The sequence below is a fragment of the Xyrauchen texanus genome, chromosome 10 (genome assembly GCF_025860055.1).
Source record: "Xyrauchen texanus isolate HMW12.3.18 chromosome 10, RBS_HiC_50CHRs, whole genome shotgun sequence".
Classification (NCBI taxonomy): Eukaryota; Metazoa; Chordata; class Actinopteri; order Cypriniformes; family Catostomidae; genus Xyrauchen; species Xyrauchen texanus.
In genome coordinates, this window is record NC_068285.1 from 3,707,679 (window position 1) to 3,726,034 (window position 18,356).

An 18,356-nucleotide genomic window follows, 5' to 3' on the forward strand; every position below is an offset into this window, starting at 1 on the left:
TCTGACCTTGATAAACACACTTAATCACATTTACACCGATCAGCCACAACATTAAATCTATCTGCCCAATATTGTGTAGGTCCCTCTTGTGCCACCAAAACAGCCCCAACCCGCATCTCAGAACATCATTCAGACACACTGTTCTTCTCAACACAATTGTACAGAGTGGTTATCTGAGTTACTGTAGACTTAATCAGTTCAAACCAGTTTGACCATTCTCTGTTGATCTCTCTCATCAACAAGTGTTTCCATACACAGAACTGACACTCACTGGGTGTTTATTTGTTTTTGGCTCCATTCGGAGTAAATTCTAGAGACTGCTGTGTGTGAAAATCCCAGAAATACTCAAACCAGCCCGTCTGACACCAACAATCATGCCACTCTCCAAATCACTGAGATCAAATTTTTTCCCCATTCTGATGGTTCATGTGAACATTAACTGAAGCTCCTGACCCGTATATGTATGGTTTAATGCACTGCTGCCACACGATTGGCTGATTAGGTAATCACATGCATGATTGTTGGTGTCAGACGGGCTGGTTTGAGTATTTCTGGGATTTTCACACACAACAGTCTCTAGAATTTACTCAGAATGTGCCAAAAACTAAAAACATCCAGTGAGCAGCAGTTCTGTGGACGGAAACGCCTTGTTAGAAAGACTATTGCTAAGGCGCTGTCAAATTCAAAATGCTGAATAAAAAAAAATGCAGTAAATCAGTATAACGTTGATGTATGATGTTCTTAGTTACAGATGATCATGGTCTGCGCATGCGCACACTGTGAATTCAAAGTTTAAAAACACCGCATAAGGTGACTTTTAGTCCAAACGAGCCCACTCGGTGTGTGAGTGCATGAAGGAGAGATATATTCAGCATATTAATCGATTAGACTGCCAGATGTACAGTATATATTTTGGGTGAGGCAAGGCCTTGTCTGATCTTGTTTTTCTCGACCAGACGTCAGTTTCCCGTAAAATTACGTAACTTGTTGCTTAACCACATTTATTATTATTTCTAAAGCTGCATATCAGATGAAACTAGAGACTGTACTCTTTACAACCATACAACGTTCAATAAAACAAACTAAAATAGGTTTCTTACCAGAGGAACTTTTGTTGTTGTTGTGCCACTAAAAACGCTTGGTGGAATTCGACGTCATGCTGTTGTCACGTGACTCGGTGCACCGGAAGTTTAACTCTTAAGTGACAGTGTAGAATCCAGTGAACAGAATTCAGTCGGTTTAATTTCATTTAAATAAAGTACAACATCCACACATGTGGACGCGAGGTCTCACGAGGTTAATTAAATAATACACATTAAAATTACTTGATGTGAATCTGTTGGTTTATTTATTGTGAGCCTAAACAAGTACAGATTAAAGGAATATTCTGGGTTCAATACTAAATTAAGCTCAATCGACAGCATTTGTGGCATAATATAAATAAACAAAATAGAATTTTGATTCGTCCCTCCTTTCCTTTAAATCTGTGTTCCAGTGAAACACTTACTCTTAATCTGTAGACACAAGACATAAACAATATGTCTGTTAACATGATTTTACTGTCATTAAATCACGCATTACCACATCTGTGGAAAGTTATAACAATTTTACTACATTACATGATGATATAATTACAACAAACTCTAAGACCCTAAAAATTACAATTTAAAACAAATTTACAGCTCAATAATACACAAGTTTAACAGAAGAATTAATGTAAGTGCTTTTATAAAATTATCAGCTTCACATTTCTGCCTTTAAACCTTCAAATATTGACCCCATTGACTTCCATTGGAAGTGTCTCACTGGAACACATTTAAAGAAAAAGAGGGACGATTCGAAATAGATTTTTGTGCTAATCAACATTATGCCTCAAATTATGTCGATTGAGCTGAACTTGTGAACCTGGTATATTCCTTTAAAATAAAAAGTACAATTATATTAAAGAACAAATACATGTTAAATGACAGATAGAATTACTGTAGAAATGCACACATCCAGTCCTCTGAATATGATGGGAATCACAAATAATGGTATACTGATAAGAGCATGCCAACGGTGCCCGAACGGTCTACTGTTTTTGAATTGTGCACACATGCGCTTTCCCAGCTAATATTACTCTTATAAAGCGCAATCACAAACACACAATATTTTGTTTTAATTAGTCCTCATACAATGTAATATTTATTATTTATTACTTTTAGAATTTATTTATTCTAAAATTAAAAGCAAAATTGGGGTTTTCGTTGCAATGAATGGATTCAAGAATGACTGTGTGTCATCTCGCCAGCAGAGGTCGCTGTCACTAACTGATGACATCATGAGATAAACCGTTTCTCTTTTTAATGCCACTGCATGTGTACAGTTTCTCACTGCAGTTTTTGAGCATTACTGGGGGATATTTGACCAGTCATATGGTGTTTCTCCCTTGCCTTGCCCTAGTGGTCTAAGCATAATAACTGGTAATCAGAAGGTTGCTGGTTCTATCCCCACACCACCATTGTGTCCTTGAGCAAGACACTTAACTCCAGGTTGCTCCGGGGGGATTGTCCCTGTAATAACTGCACTGTAAGTCGCTTTGGATAAAAGTGTCTGCCAAATGCGTAAATGTAAATGTAATTACATCCAAATCAAATCGAATCAAATAGATATTACGGTGGCCGACAGAGCTCAACGTGCTGCAACCTAAAGAAGACGCATGCAAATAGAAAAAAACGCATGCAAATAGAAAAACACCCACAAATTAAGAAAACATCTTCATCAGTTTCACAACACACGTGTGCTCCAAATACTCACAACACAACAAAATACAGAAACGCGCTGCAAAACTTCACAACACAACCAAATATAGAAACGCGCTGCAAGTAATACAGACCACAACGGAAATGTTTCCGGGGGAACCAAATAAGTGACGAACCCGGCTGGGACGTGCTTATTGCACGTGAGCATCCCTATGCCCTACTCCCTTCGAAGGGCAGACGGCAGAGCTCTTCAAGTGGGACTTTGGAGTGAGCATGGCCAGGGGCGCCATATAGGGGGAAAAGTTAGGACCATTCCAAGGGCCCCTGAATGACAGGGGGCCCCAACAAATAGGTAAAAACTAATTTAATTAATTTTTTTATATTATATTATACACTATATAAACCATCATCATTGAGTATATTTCAAATAATAATAAAATTAATTATGTCTTTGATTTTACTTATTTTGGCAATAAAAGTTAAATATCACCATTGACCAAAAAGTAAACATCCATATTGACCGACCACCCCCCTGTATCTGCATGAAATGGTTTGGTCCTGCCTTAGCGCGCTCATCAGTGAGGGAATGACGGTGTTTAGTTGCAGACAGTTAGTCGATGCGCCAGAAACACAGATTACAATGTTGAGTAGTTACAGAAAATCTGGTTTTCAAAAAAGGAAAGAGAGAAAAGAGAGAGAGAGGAAAGACAAAGGAAAGGGTGTCAATCTGTAACCCAGTTTTTCACCAAGAAAGGTGGGTAGCCTTTAGTCTGTGAGTGGTATTAACCTGTTGTCCATAGAGACAGAGCGTATTTAGGCCACGGAACAATCCAACCGTCTCCATTGACTTTGCATTGCGAGAGACTGCCTCCTTGTCATTTATGACTTATAACAAAAAAACAAAACAATGTCTAAAAGCTGCTGTGTGACAAGGTATACAGCAAACAAGCTAATTAACCCAGAAATATTTTTTTATTAGCTGTCGACACCAAAAAAGGTTTGTTTCAGGACATAAAAGGAGACAGAGTGCAACTAGTACCCGAACTACTCTGAGAACTACACCCACTTGAACGCGACATGATATTGTAAAAAGAAAAAAAACTTTCATAATTTTAACCATGTCGTTTGCTTATTTCACCACCCTATGTGAACCTGAGAGGAGGAGATATATTAAATTTACAAATTCTTCCTTCTGATGCTTCACGTCTTATTGCCTGTATCTACTTTTGTCTCCTTAAAGGCTGGCTTTTATGGTTCTGAAGCTTATAAAAATGTATTTCTGGGTTTAGTTAGGCATTTTCTGTCTTTTGTTATATGTCATAAATGACAAGGAGACAGCCTCTCGCAATGCAAAGTCAACGGAGACGGTTGGATTGTCTTCCTTCCCGGTGGGCGTGGTCTTCATATTACGCGTTGCGCTCAGTCTCTGTAGCAGTGGCGGCTCCTGAAAAAATTCTCGGGGGGGGCAATTTTTCTGATAATAATTAAGGTGACCCATTCAATGGGTACCGATTTCCCCTCTAGCTTAAGTTACAGGTGGAAAGCGATATAAGAAATTAGCATCTAGGAGCCTTCATAAGCAAAAATGTCATGGCTCCGCAATTAATTATCCCACTTATTCATTACTTACATTAATCCAATGTTGTGTGATGTAAAATAGCTAAACAGGACACATTTTTAAAAAGATATGTCCAGCAACAACATAAAGACAGGGGCAGCATATAAGTCAATACCAGAAGCATTTATTGACTGATCTCAAAAAGTATTGGCTTACAAAAGCAAAATAAGTTATCACAGTACAAATGATCATGGGTGTTCTTTCACATTCCTCAACACTGTATAAACAATCTGCATTTCCATAAACAAATGAAATATCAGCTGAAAATACAAGTAGACAAATTGTTGAGAGAAGTGGATCTTTAGAACTACATTTTCTGGAATGTAGGATATCATCAATGTGCTACTTCATAAAAGCAAAGTAACATTGTCCTAAATAAGTGAATGAACAAGTGAGGCTTGACCTGGTGTGGTCTGTGCATCTTGGCTTTACACATTGAAGACCAAACCAGAATGATGAGGTGCTGCCAAGTTTAACTAAAGAATTCTGATATACACATTAATTACTTACTTCAAAAATGCCTCATGGTTGAATTGGAAATATGTGCACCAGAGCATAATTCACAGCAAGCGAGCAGGGGCTTTTGATAGAGGCTACTGAAAATATTGATGCAAGTTATTGGTAATAAGCAATTTGTATAGACTTCCATATTCTGTCCTCTTGTATAGATTTGTGAAAATGAACATGAACAGTCAGAGACATTTTGCCTGAAAACAGCATTTGAAAATAATTTCTAGAAAGGTAAACACAGCATTTGTATGGCTTTGTAAATATGAACAACCATATTCTGGCTAATTGTATAGATTTGTAAAAATGAACATGAACAGATTTTTATTTTTTTTAACTTTTTTTGAATGAATGAAAAATAACCATTTAAAACAACATCAACTGTGAACTGATTTGGTGTGTGTGTGTGTGTTAAAGAGACAGACAGGGAGAGAGGCTACATTATTTGTACTGAAACTGTGCTCTTCTCTCTTTCAATGCAGCAAAGCGGTCAATGACTTTCTCATTGAAATCAGGCATGTTGAGGACTAGTTCCCTCTCCATGGAAAGCATGGCCAGTGCATTCAGACGTTCCTGGCCCATTGAATTTCGCAGGAATGTCTTAACTCGTGTCAAAGTTGAGAAACATCTCTCAGCTTCAGCTGTTGTCATGGGAGTAGTTATGAGGATGTTCAACAGAGTCACAGTCTCAGAGAATGTCTCCTGGATGTTGTAGCTCATGAGAACCTGGTACAGTGCCAGTGCACCACAGCAGCCCTTGAATTCAGGATTATCATAGATCAGAGAGAGTTCTGTCTTGAGCTTTGCCTTGTTCAGCATGGGGTATGCGTTCACAGTGGCATTCAGAGCCTCATCAGGAAATGAATGGCAGTACCTTTCAAACATATCTGCTAGCAGTAAGGTAGCACTCACAAGGTGGCCAGTGAAAGAGAACCTTGCTTTGGTGTGTTCCAGAATGGTGTCGCAGACCTCTTCAGACAGCCTCTGCTTCTCTTCTCTCAAAGACGTTCTGGGTCTTTTGGCTCCTGTTGCTACTTGCAGCTGCTGTTGAGAGGAGTCCCTGAAGGCAAACAGAACAATGTGTTTGTTAGGCTATGTACAGTACTGTAGTCTATGTGATGCACAGGTATATGCAATTTATCTATGTATGGTACAAATATTTCATTTCTACTAAAAATGGGCAGGGATGCATAAAGTCTTTAGTGTTTAAGTTAGCCTTTGTGTCTCACCTAGACTGGATGTTCAGCACAGTATACAGTATATAAAGTGAGCTAGATTAAACCACTGGCCATATATAATGAGAATAATGTAATTTCTAACACAAATGCAGTCTCCTTTCATGCATACATTTTCAAATGACAAATCTCTGCTTTGAGAACGATAGAATGATATTGTTTAATCTTACCTTATGGCCTGCACGCTGTTTGTGAAGCTGTCGAGGGCACGTTTGATGAAGACAGCATCGATGTCCTTCTTCTGGAGCTTCTGGTACAGAGTATCGACGTGGGGCATGATTTTGTGAAAAAGCCACAGGAAAAAAATGAAATCTTCATCATGTAGCATCCTCACGTAGCCAGATGCCTCTCTCACGGTGGGCTGGTCAAATGAACCCAATGAACCCGTCCTGATGGCTTCAAAACATTGTATGAGGTCGTCTCGATTCTCATAGACAGTGTTCACGACTCTGCTGTTGAAGTTCCACCGTGTGGATGAAGCTCTGGGCAGTCTTCGTGCAGCAGTCTGGTCAAGAATGCTGGTCCGTTTGGGTGACCGGGAAAAAAAAGTTGCAATCCCGCTCAGATCGGAAAAGAAAATATTAACTTTTTTGATGCGAGAAGTAGCTTGCTGCATGATCAAATTCAGCTGATGCGCATAGCAATGCACATAATGGGCATTCTTGAAATGCTCACGCACCTTTTGCTGCACACCAGCCTTCTCTCCCCTCATCACACTGGCTCCATCGTAAGCTTGCGCAATAAGTTTGACTTTCTCGTCGTCGGCAAAAAGACCATTCAGTCTCTCCAAAAGCACACTGGCAATTGAGATTTAGGTTGATTCCGAGATGGGAAGAAACTCAAAAAAGCCTTCCTGCACTTTATTGTTGGGATCGATGTACCTCAGCACAAGCACCAGCTGTGTCTGTGTAGAAACATCCGTGGTCTCGTCAGCTTGGATGGCTACGAAGTTCGCCGACTTCACCTCCTCAACAATATGTTCCCTCACGACCGTTAGCATACACTCCAGTAGCTCATTTTGAATTGTCTTCGATGTGCCCTTGAAAACTTTTGCATTTTTAAGATGCTCATCAAACACCTCATCTAACTGTGCCACAAAGTTGACCAGTCCAAGAAAAATACCTGGGTTGGTGGAGCCCTCGGTTTCATCTTTGCCTCGCAAAGCTAACTCAAACACTCCGCAAAACTTCACACACTGGATTAATCGGTTGAGAATGTGGCGGTTCTTGCTAACCTCGTGGTTGTGGCGACGGACAGCTAGCCTGTATCCCTCATCCAGTTGAGTGGCAATGTTCACTCTCCCCAAAGCAGACAATCTCAAACAGCTATCCATGTGGGTCTTTGACAGCTCATGTTTCTTGATCTTTTCTGAAAGATGGTGCATGTCTGTTACACCAGTCGCCGTCCAAGCAGTGCTTTCTGCCGAGCCGCCTTCAGGGTGAAAGAGTAGGCAGGGGTAGCAGAAGACTGCATTGGCTACGTCGCAGCCTGCTAGTCAGGTTTATCGTTCGTACCAATTTTTTGAAAATCCTCGAGTGTAGGACTTTCCCCCTTTAGTAGAAACCTGTTGAATGGTTAAATTTGGTCTGGGAGGTCCTAATTGTTTCGTTGACAATTTATCTTGATTCGTTCGCTGACTAAAAGGAACTTCTTTCAAAGAGACAATCGAGTTGCACTGAACACTATCCATCTTGACAGTAGTATGTGAATTGATTGACGCTGCTACCCGCTCTTTTCTTGTTCATGGTTACGTTACGTATGACGAAAGCGCGTAAGTGCAAGCCCTCCCGGGACCCATAGAGATTGTATTGAGAGCTCTGATATTTGAAAAAATAATTTTTTACATGAGAGTCTATGGGAGACTTCTGGGGCGATTTTCAACCTGACTGAAATCGCCCAAAAAGGGGCGGGGTCATTTTAAGCACGACTTTAGCCTGATTGGCAGATCAGACATCTAGATTAGAACACTGATAACGACTGTTGCCGTGATAGAATTGGTTAGAAAAAAAATCCCTCCTTTTCACGTTTGGCAGTGCGTCGCCCATATCGCCCTAATTAACACACCGCCCCTGCTCTGTAGTGAAATAAGCTAGCTAGCTAAAAAAAAAAATAATAATAAGTTAGCTAGCTGCAGGTGTTAGCCTACATTTCATCAGTGCAGGGAAACTTTTAGCAAGATATTCATATTAAATCATTGTCCATGCCCCTTTTAGCAGACTTAACAACAGATGAGTCAGCAGCACCCCAGTCTCCCCATAACTGCACCCCTCCTGTCCCTGTGAAGAAGGTGAGCAACATCGTGTAAATGACTTAGCATCATTCCAGGGAGTCTGTGTGGGGTTCTCTGTCTCTCTTGCTCTTTTTACCATAACAAAAAAGAAAATGAAATATTTATTAATGACAGAAATCAAACACAAATTATTTTCTCACATAATGACCATTATGACATAAATAAAAAAAACAACCTCCTGTCTGTACTGGATGCAGTTAGAAACAATGAGTAGCTTACCTGAACCTGCATGTAGTACTAGTATTGAACTACAAGAAACAAGACAGTTGCAAGCCTTTGATTAGAGTTATGTAAAGCTTTTGATGGCAAAGTTAGGCCCTAGAGATGTGGTGACAACAGCTGCGCAGAAGGGGCCCAATTAGATTTTTTTTGTCATGGGGCCCAAAATTCCTGGCGGCACCCCTGAGCATGGCACTAGTGTGCCATTTATGTAGCTGTTTGGAACGCACTGATGAAGGGAGCAATGAAAGACAACTTCCAACGTAATTATTTTCACCTGGGATGTTCCCATAACAACGCAGCACGTTGTCCATCAGCTGAATAGAGATTGCTAAGACATGTGACCAACTGGGCGGCAACGTCATCAGAACGCAAAGAATTATGGGTATGTTTGGCCCGTTTACATAGGCTGGCATCGCATAGCAGGCTAGTGGCATGAAAATAATAAAAAAATTAGCGTGAAAAACAGAATATAATCCTACAAAATGCAGCGGGCTAAAGAAAACATTGTCGGACGACACCGCCTAAAACTACATCCTAATGCAAAGACGAGATATGACGAGAAAATAAAGGGAATCAAAGGACTGGATTCTTACGAGCATAGTGACTGGTGGTCTGGTGGACTGGAGGTCAACCTGAAAAGGCTGTGTTGTGGTGCTTTTGCAGACAGCCTGAATGTTTGCAGACATTGTTGCTTGCGATAATCAGAACTGTCCTATACAGTGGTTCCATTTAGGTTGCGTGGGATTCAGCAGCGCACCAGCCAGAGAAGAGTTATGGCAATGCGATGCTTGTACATGTCTGTGACTTATCACCCACAACCTACCTCATACATTTCCAGTTATCTTTTCTATGGACTCTTTATAAATGTCTTCATCTAAATGTATTTACATGTTAAATATGTAAAGAAACTGAAATTAAGTTGGTTGTTACTACCATTTAAGTTATGTAATTGTGTATTGCAATCCAATCTGATTTTGCACAATTCTTCCTTAATACAGATAAAGGAGGCAGAATTTCATTCAGTCTTTGTGTATTTTATTTACAGAGATGGCTAAAAATCATTACATGTGAGAAGTGACATTACAAAATCTTTTGAAAAAACATATTTACATATTAGATGTGAGCATGGTGTATAATTCTAACACGACAGCTTCACAACAATACTTGGACACATATTGGTCAAAGCACAGCACACAACCAAAATTTTATCCAGCAAAGTCTTATCCTCCCCCTCACAAGGCACCACATATTCCAGGCCCAGTCAGGATCACACTCCAACATTTCATAGGCAGGTTTGCCTGCAAGCACAGTCACCAAATAAATTGCTATGTAGCCTAGATGTACAACATTTAAAACTGATTAACGTTACGCTTTAGTACATTGGTAACTTAAGCTCATTTTCTAGCCATTTCATGCTAGTTAACATTGGCCTAACGTCAAATCTAATGGTCTGGTTAAATCAAACAAAACACACTGGTTATTTGCCCACAACATAACATTTACAATTACTCTCTGTAATTTACCTTTGTGAAAATGCTTTGAACACACCATCATGTGTGGTGGAGTGTTATCAAAGGTAATCTTGGGCCTCCTTACTGCTGCTATCCATGCCATTCGTCGCACTTTTTGTCACCTCTGAAACATGGCTTGTACTATTATTTTTCCAAGCTGGAAAACGATAAAAGGATTTTCCGTTCTTAAGCTTTATGCCACTTCTATCGTGAGAACGACTATTGCAGTTTATAACACAGCAGGTAGACGGCATCTTGAACACTGCGTTCTTCCCTCAATGCAATCAAGTCTGGCGCCTTCTGTTTGTGCCGCGGATTCCCAAAATGCTTTGCGTTCACCACTGGTAATACGTCACGATGACATCACATTAGCAATCTCTATAGCTGTTCTGAGGACAGAAATATAATGCTGTTAACATAACGGTTGCAAATAAATTTATTTTTACTTTACAAAAAAACTGTTAAAATATGCGTTTTATATCCGTTATATATCTGTGTGTCAGTGTCTCAACTTTAAAACATTGGACCCTACATTACCTACACCTTCTTATGAAACTTTTCTTTATGAAAATCTTAACATAACATGAAAGAATTTGTATAGTGTAACTCAGAGCCATGGAGAGAATGGCTCTGGTGTAACTGATGTAAAGATTAATATCTTTCCTTCATGTTCTTCTTCTCTATCTTTTTTATTTATTTTAGTTTTCAGCTCATTGTTCTTTTCTCATTTCTGATGACATTGAACATATTGTTAATACATTTTGTATATTGTATACAAGTTGTATGTCATAAAAAATTAATCTCTGTATGTTTTGCGGGAAAAAAAGTTAAAATAAATAAAATAAAATAAAGTCGAATTTTGAGCTGTAAGCAAAGAGAAGAAGAACTATAAAAAAGTATAATATTACAATATAATATTATTTCTATATACAATATATTACAATATTATTTTAATATTATAGTTTATTTATAAAAAAAATATAGGCTATAGGCAGGGTTTCACTTCTTGTCAATATCAGTTCTTTACCGTAAGCACGTCCCAGCCGGGCACTTATTTGGTTCCCCCGGAAACATTTCCGTTGTGGTCTGTGTTACTGGCAGCGCGTTTCTATATTTGGTTGTGTTGTGAGTATTTGGAGTACACGTGTGCTGTGAAACTGATGATGTTTTCTTAATTGCATGCGTTTTTTTTCTATTTGCATGCGTTTTTTCTATTTGCATGCGTTTTTTCTATTTGCATGCGTTTTTTTCTACTTGCATGCGTTTTTTTCTATTTGCATACGTTTTTTCTACTTGCATGCGTTTTTTTCTATTTGCATGCGTTTTTTTCTACTTGCATGCGTTTTTTTCTATTTGCATGCGTTTTTTCTATTTGCATGCGTTTTTTTCTACTTGCATGCGTTTTTTTCTATTTGCATACGTTTTTTCTACTTGCATGCGTTTTTTCTATTTGCATGCGTTTTTTTTCTATTTGCATGCTTTTTTTCTATTTGCATGCGTTTTTTTCTATTTGCATGATTTTTTTCTATTTGCATGCGTTTTTTTCTATTTGCATGCGTTTTTTTCTATTTGCATGCGTTTTTTCTATTTGCATGCGTTTTTTTCTATTTGCATGCGTTTTTTCTATTTGCATGCGTTTTTTTCTACTTGCATGCGTCTCCTTTAGGTTGCAGCACGTTGAGCTCTCTCGGCCACCGTAGCAATTACATACAAGTACAATGCAAATATAAGGCATTGTGGTTCAGTTCAGAATATGTGACACAGAGAATAACAACAACTAAAACATAAAAATTAACATATATGTAAAATAATAATGATAAAATATCACTGGTATAAAATTGCTATATAATATTAGTTATATTTTTTAGTTATATGAATTTGAAAAGCTTTAATATTTTTAATAAGTTTTTGTTTTGTGATCTCATGTTTGAAAGTTTTTTCAATATATTGTGAGACTGAGTTATTTTTGTTTTATGATTATAAAACCTTGCCAAATAATTAAAATATCAAATAATGTAATTTTTGTTTTTCAGAAAATAGAGGGTTTTTAAAACCAAATAAAATGTCATAAGGTTCAAAATTAAGAGTTTTGTTTATTTTTTTACCATATCTATTTTAAAGTCAGTCCAAAAATAAATAAACATTCAATATCTTCAAATGATGTGTTACAAAAAGTACATTTATCACAAACAGTATGAATACATCTACTAATGGCTGCATTTACAACACAACATCTATTAATAATTTGGTAAGTTATTTATTTTACTTTATTAGAAATAACATATTTATATGGTAATGTCCAAATGCTGTGCCAAGATATACAATGAGGTTTATTTGATTTACATGGAGGATTGGATCTGACATTAAAGGAATTTCTTATAAAATTGTTATTAAAACATTTATCAAAAAGAAGAGACTTTTACCAGGTGTTGAGGATTTTGTAAGGTTGTATTATTAATATCAAACTTACAATATTTAATATAAAATATTTGAGAATTTGGTTAAGATTATTATGCCATTGGGGATACCCCTAATTACGTTGTTAAATACTTTTTCATTTACAAAAGGAAAAAAAACATATTTTGAAATAAAATTAGTGTATGTGTTCAATTGCCCATTCTTGTCAATAAGCTGCAATTAATATGTTGTGCCAAACCCAATTCTCCATGTACAATGACATCTTATTATTAATTATATTACCATTGTTCCATTTAAAACACCTGCTAGGAGAAACATTGTGTTTGTACAAAAGTGACCCCTTTTGTGTGTTTTTTTTTTTTGTTTGAAAGAGACTTACTTCAGGAGACAGTTTGTGGTTGAACATTCATATGCTAATTTGTGGCATTTGAAGCGGTATTTCCCCTCTTGGGTGGGCGTGTCGATTCTGCAAGTGTACACCCAGCAGCAGTCATTAAGAACTTCTCAATGAAATAGTTGGCAACGAAAGTATCATGAATCATCTTCAGTGGATTATTTACTCACAACTGGACAGAGAGATGATCTCCATTATTATTATTATTATTATTATTATTATTATTATTATTATTATTATTATTATTATTATACTGTTTTACTCAGTATGTGCACTCCAAATCAAGTGTGGTAAGAAACCTTTTGTGTGTGTGTGTTAATAATACTGAACAGAGACAGCTCGAAAGATTTCAAGCTGTAAATGAATGTACACAAGTAAATATATACACCAGCTAGTGTGATTTCAGCACACAATTCTTGCTTTGTCATTTCAACTTGAACTATAAATCTTTGTAGTACAAATGGAAATGATGTCTCATGTTCTTCAGTTGATATCATCCTCCTCTCTGTAATTCATCGTTTTAACTTTACAACTCTTTATTTTATAATGCAAATATCTTCATAAATTGAACAGTTAGAGGAGTGAGATCACTCTCATCATGATCAGTCTGATTTTGATTTATTCACAGCAGTCTATTTTCTCTGTCAAATCTAATTCAAGTTTTGCTGCTTGTAGTCTATATTTATTCCCTTTAATGTCATCAATATGCTGAGTGAGACAGAGTAATGTCTTGTAGTAGTCCCCAAGGTTGTAATTTGTGTATAACCGTGATTTTCCCTGTTATGCATAATATTCATCAGTATTCGGTGGTTTTGTAGCCTATCAGCGGGAATGTCTCGGTGTGACGGGGGGGGGGTGTCGTCGAGGGTGTCGTCTCTCGCCCTCTTGTTTTGAAACCACGAATCTTACTTTCCGATTTGGGTTAGTATTTCCTGTTAATTACAGGATGGCGTAATTAACTCATTTATTTGTTTTTTTTTTTTATGGCGGCATCAGCCAAACAACCCCCAAAAGTGAAGCTGCATGAATGTTATGCTAAGGTGATTTTAAATTTAATCCTGTCACTTGTCAGAACAGGAAGTAGGATTTGAAGCGTTTCATCTGTCCGTTTCCTTTTGAGGAGTTTGTGGCTAACAGGTTGAAATTTCGTCTCTAAGACTCGAGTTATCGTTATTTAAACGGTGTAGGAGTATTATTTTGGTATTTTTTTTTTAATTTAGTCACGAAACAAAAAAGAAGGAAAAACAATCCCTCCAGGAGAGCGACATATTGACGGGCCGCTGTAAGCAGCACATGATGCGATTCGGTGAACATCAAGAGACGGAAATTAGTGCCCGGGAAGAGATTTTTGAAACTCTTATTTGTTCCACTCCTTCTAAAATCTCACCGGGAGAAAAGCTAAACATGGTGTCTTTTTGTCTTCGCTCTTTTGTGCCATTCAACAGTGAAGATTGATTCCACTCACATTAAGATAACCTCCATTGACAGAGCAACTGTGACTTGTGAAAAACTTGACAAGCTGACAAGACGGTTTCTCAGATTGTTAAAGATATCAAACTGCACAACAATAACATTCAACAACTTGAAAAGGATGTAAAGGGGCTCCAAACTGCGACTTAATTGTGACTATAATTTATCAGTCGGTTTGTGTGCTTCATATGCGGTTTCATCAGATATCATGATGTGAGTTACTGAATAATTCAATAGAGCATCAGTGTGTCTCGAGACGCTTTTCACACGTTCAGTTTCTCATGAGTCACTGAACACAACAATCACAGCGCAAGAGAGTCGTCAACAAACGATTCCTTTGAACCGGATCTTTTTCATGAATCATCCGAACTGAGGGTATGAACTCAGGAGCTCAGGTTAACAGTTTGAATCAGTTTCACATTCTCAGCAAGCTCACTACTGGTAGTGCAGACATTTCAATATAAGAGTCTCATGTGTATTTCAGGCATCTTAATAATTATTGATTGGGATTGGAGTAGCACAATAAAATGCATCTGGGGTTTCATTCAATTTGCACTCTTGTAGTTTCTGCGTCTGGGCCATCTGGTAATAGGAAAAGACTAAGAAAAGATTGTAGAACAATGTATATACTTTGTGTACATACAGACATACAAACTTTCTGGTTTCTGAACCGCAATCTAAATCGAGCAATTCTGTGATTTGGCTACTAAAACCAGCCATTTTTCTCCTTAGTCATTTTATGTAGTCTGGAGCCCTGCATAGATGTGCATTTTTGCTGATATCTAGATGCAAATTTTGGAGTTGGTTATAAGACTGTAAGTCATTGTATTCAAATGCTAATTATTAATTTGTGACTATTGTGAATGTCGAATGTCAAACATCAAGCCAACTTTATTGCAGTTCAGTTCTGGATCAGTGATTACATTGTGATTAGTGAGAAAAACTCAATATAAACAGCCCAAATAGTTTAGTGATACAAAGACAGCCCATCATATTCTGACTTCCATTTTACAACCAGCCCATTAACTATTGAATGTATGTTTTGCAAAGACACTGTTTTTACATTATTTTTCCCCAGAGAAACACTCACTCCAGTATGAGTACACCGCCCTTTCCACACCGGACACATTCTCTGGATCTGTGTTCAGTGCTGTTAGTGTGTGTGATGATAGACAGATCTCTCAATACAGTCATGAAGAACAAGACTGGAAGAAATCAGAAATCTGGAGAGATGTTCCTGAGCTACATGAGACTAGAGACTGGTTTCTACATCAGGTTAATATTCTGTCAAACTGCACAAACTCCAAGTGTTCTGGTGAGTTTAATGGGTTTCTCTGATCAATCATCAGATATGTTATGAAACTGTAATTATCTATAATTTGTGTGAGTTATAATCAATATTTGTGTTGTGATTGTAGAGCTTCATGTAGTTCAGAGAAGAGTTGGATGTGAGGTGGAGAAACTTCCTGATGGAGCAATCAAGTATCTGACTGTGTTTAATGAGTATCAATATGATGGAGAAGATTTTATTGCCTTTAATTTTAACACAACACAGTGGATCAATAAAAATCCCAAAGCCAAAGAAACAATACTGAAGTGGGACCGTCTAACAGATCGAAACCAAATCATCAAGGATCAACTAAACAACTGCATGAACTGGATCTCCACATTTAATAATACTCAAAGAAGTATGTTTCAATAAGTTTTAGTAATAATAGTAGTTCTAGCAGTATTTTTAAACAATGTATGTCCTGTACAAAAACTAATTAAAGAGAGTGAGGAAATGAATCAAATAAAAGTATGAAAACTTGAATGTGTTCATGTTGTCATTAGACTCTGGAATTTGATGTATATATCCTGAATTATTCTTTATGATGAATTATAACAGTATTTATTGTTGGTTCTTTTGGCTCCAGCTCGTCCAGATGTTGAGATGTTTGCTGTTGAATCTCCTCAAGACCAAAACAAGTTGATTCTGACCTGTCTGGCCACTGGTTTCTACCCCAAACACCTGGAGATGAATATGATGTTGAACGGCATTAAACTGGATCATGTAAACTCTTCTGGAATCAGACCAAACGGTGATGAAACCTTTCAGCTGAGAATCAGTGTGGAGATCCACAGAAATGAGACAGAGGGTTTTGAGTGCCATGTCAATCACATCAGTGTAAAAGAGCCGGTTATATCAGAATGGGGTAAATATGATCATATCTTCAGTATTGAGTGAATATGTGGACATTTGTTGTATTTGTGTCGCTTCTGACCTGAACACACATTTGTAAAAGAGGCTAAGCTTTCTTTAAAGTGTACATCTGAAAATAGTTGTTGAATGTAATTATACATTTCGGTGTTTGTAATGTGTTTATATTTTTGTATTTTGTAATTCTGCAGATGGAAACTGCAGAAACTGCAGTGAAGCATCTAGAACAAATATTATAACAATCATAATAGCAGCAGTCACAGTTACAGTGTTCATGATTGCGATTTGTGTTTATATCCACAAAAGAAAAGGGTCTAATGGTGAGTTCAAATTATTTCATACAGAAATTATTACTTTAAATGTTCTGTTGTGTAAAATAGTTCTTGAATCCATTTTCAATAATTGTATGTCAGATTTCTTGGTTTGATGTCTGAGGTGTCTTTCTAAATCTCACAGGATGAAAATTAATATTCAACATTAATTGCACAAGAACTTGATCATTTAATGTCTTGGAATATTAATGTTAAATTAACTCTTCAATACACTATAAAAAAAAACATTTTGTTTATTTTATGCCATGGGTCCATTAAACACAGCAGGACGTGATGCTCAAGACGTCAATCTAGCGCAAAAACACGTTTGGTGTGAGCGCTCCCTTTAACTTCAATATACTTTAGAAATATTTTTGAATGGAAAATATAAGAATATTGAAATATCCCAAGACAATCACAAGTCATTCTTGCAATTTTGACAAAATCTCATGTTTGCTAGAACACAATACCTTGATGATATCTTTAAATTATCTTAATTCAAAACAACAATTTTAATATATAAAATCAAATATTGGTAAGACATAAATGCACACATGATTAACTAACATTAGTGACAATGCAAACTGGTGTGATTGGGGCAAGTGACAGTTTCATCTACAGCTGGAGTGAGACAAAAAGTTTAGTGCTGACATATTAAATCTACATACACATATGATTGTGTTTCTCTCAGCTAATAATAAAGCATATTTACATGGTTATGAAATGTATATGTATTGTGTAAATGTACAATCTGCTGTATCTCTTCTAGTCCAGTTAAACTGTAATGAGTCTGACAGAAGAGAGAAAAGTGACTCTGAGAAGACTGAACGACTCAATGCTGCTGATTCACCTGAGAATGATTCATCAAACACACTGTAAGAGATCATTCAGGTATCTCCACGTCAGATTCATGGACATTTCTTTCTGCAAGCAGGATAGTAAATCATTTTGGAGTTGGTCAGGACTGCAGAATCTAGCACTTGCACTCTTTTAATACACAGCCACACATGTGTAATCCGGGCAGAATTTGGTTTGAAGTTGTCCTGCTGGAAAATGCACTGATGTCCCTGAAAGGACTGTGATGGATGACAGTATATATGTTTCTCCAAAATGTGTACATTTCTGTCTGCATTCATGGTGTAATCATGGACATGTGAGTTACTCGTGCCATGGGCACTGACACACCCTGGCCCATACAGACACTGGCTTTTGGACCTGGCGCTAATAACATGTTGGATGGTCCTTTTCCTCTTTGGCCCGGATAACACAACAGCTTTGTTTTTCAAAAACATTTTGTGTTATTAACAATGTGGACTTGTCGGACCAAAGAAACATGGTTCCACTCTTCTACTTTCCTTCTGACATGAGAGCGAGCCCAGAGAAGTCAGCAGCGCTTCTGGACAGTGATGATGTACGGCTTCTCCTTTACATAGTAAAGT

At 37.4% G+C, this 18,356-nt stretch overlaps 1 protein-coding gene across 1 annotated transcript; it reads left to right on the forward strand.

The window, feature by feature from the left end:
- Positions 1 to 15,432: 15,432 nt before the first annotated feature.
- On the forward strand, positions 15,433 to 17,796 carry LOC127650786 (H-2 class I histocompatibility antigen, K-D alpha chain-like; the record flags this gene model as incomplete). Its single annotated transcript, XM_052136425.1, has 4 exons — positions 15,433 to 15,721; positions 15,825 to 16,094; positions 16,323 to 16,601; positions 17,687 to 17,796. Coding segments are annotated over 4 exons (948 nt in total), but the record flags the coding sequence as incomplete, so codon positions are not given.
- Between the last annotated feature and the right edge of the window lie 560 nt (positions 17,797 to 18,356).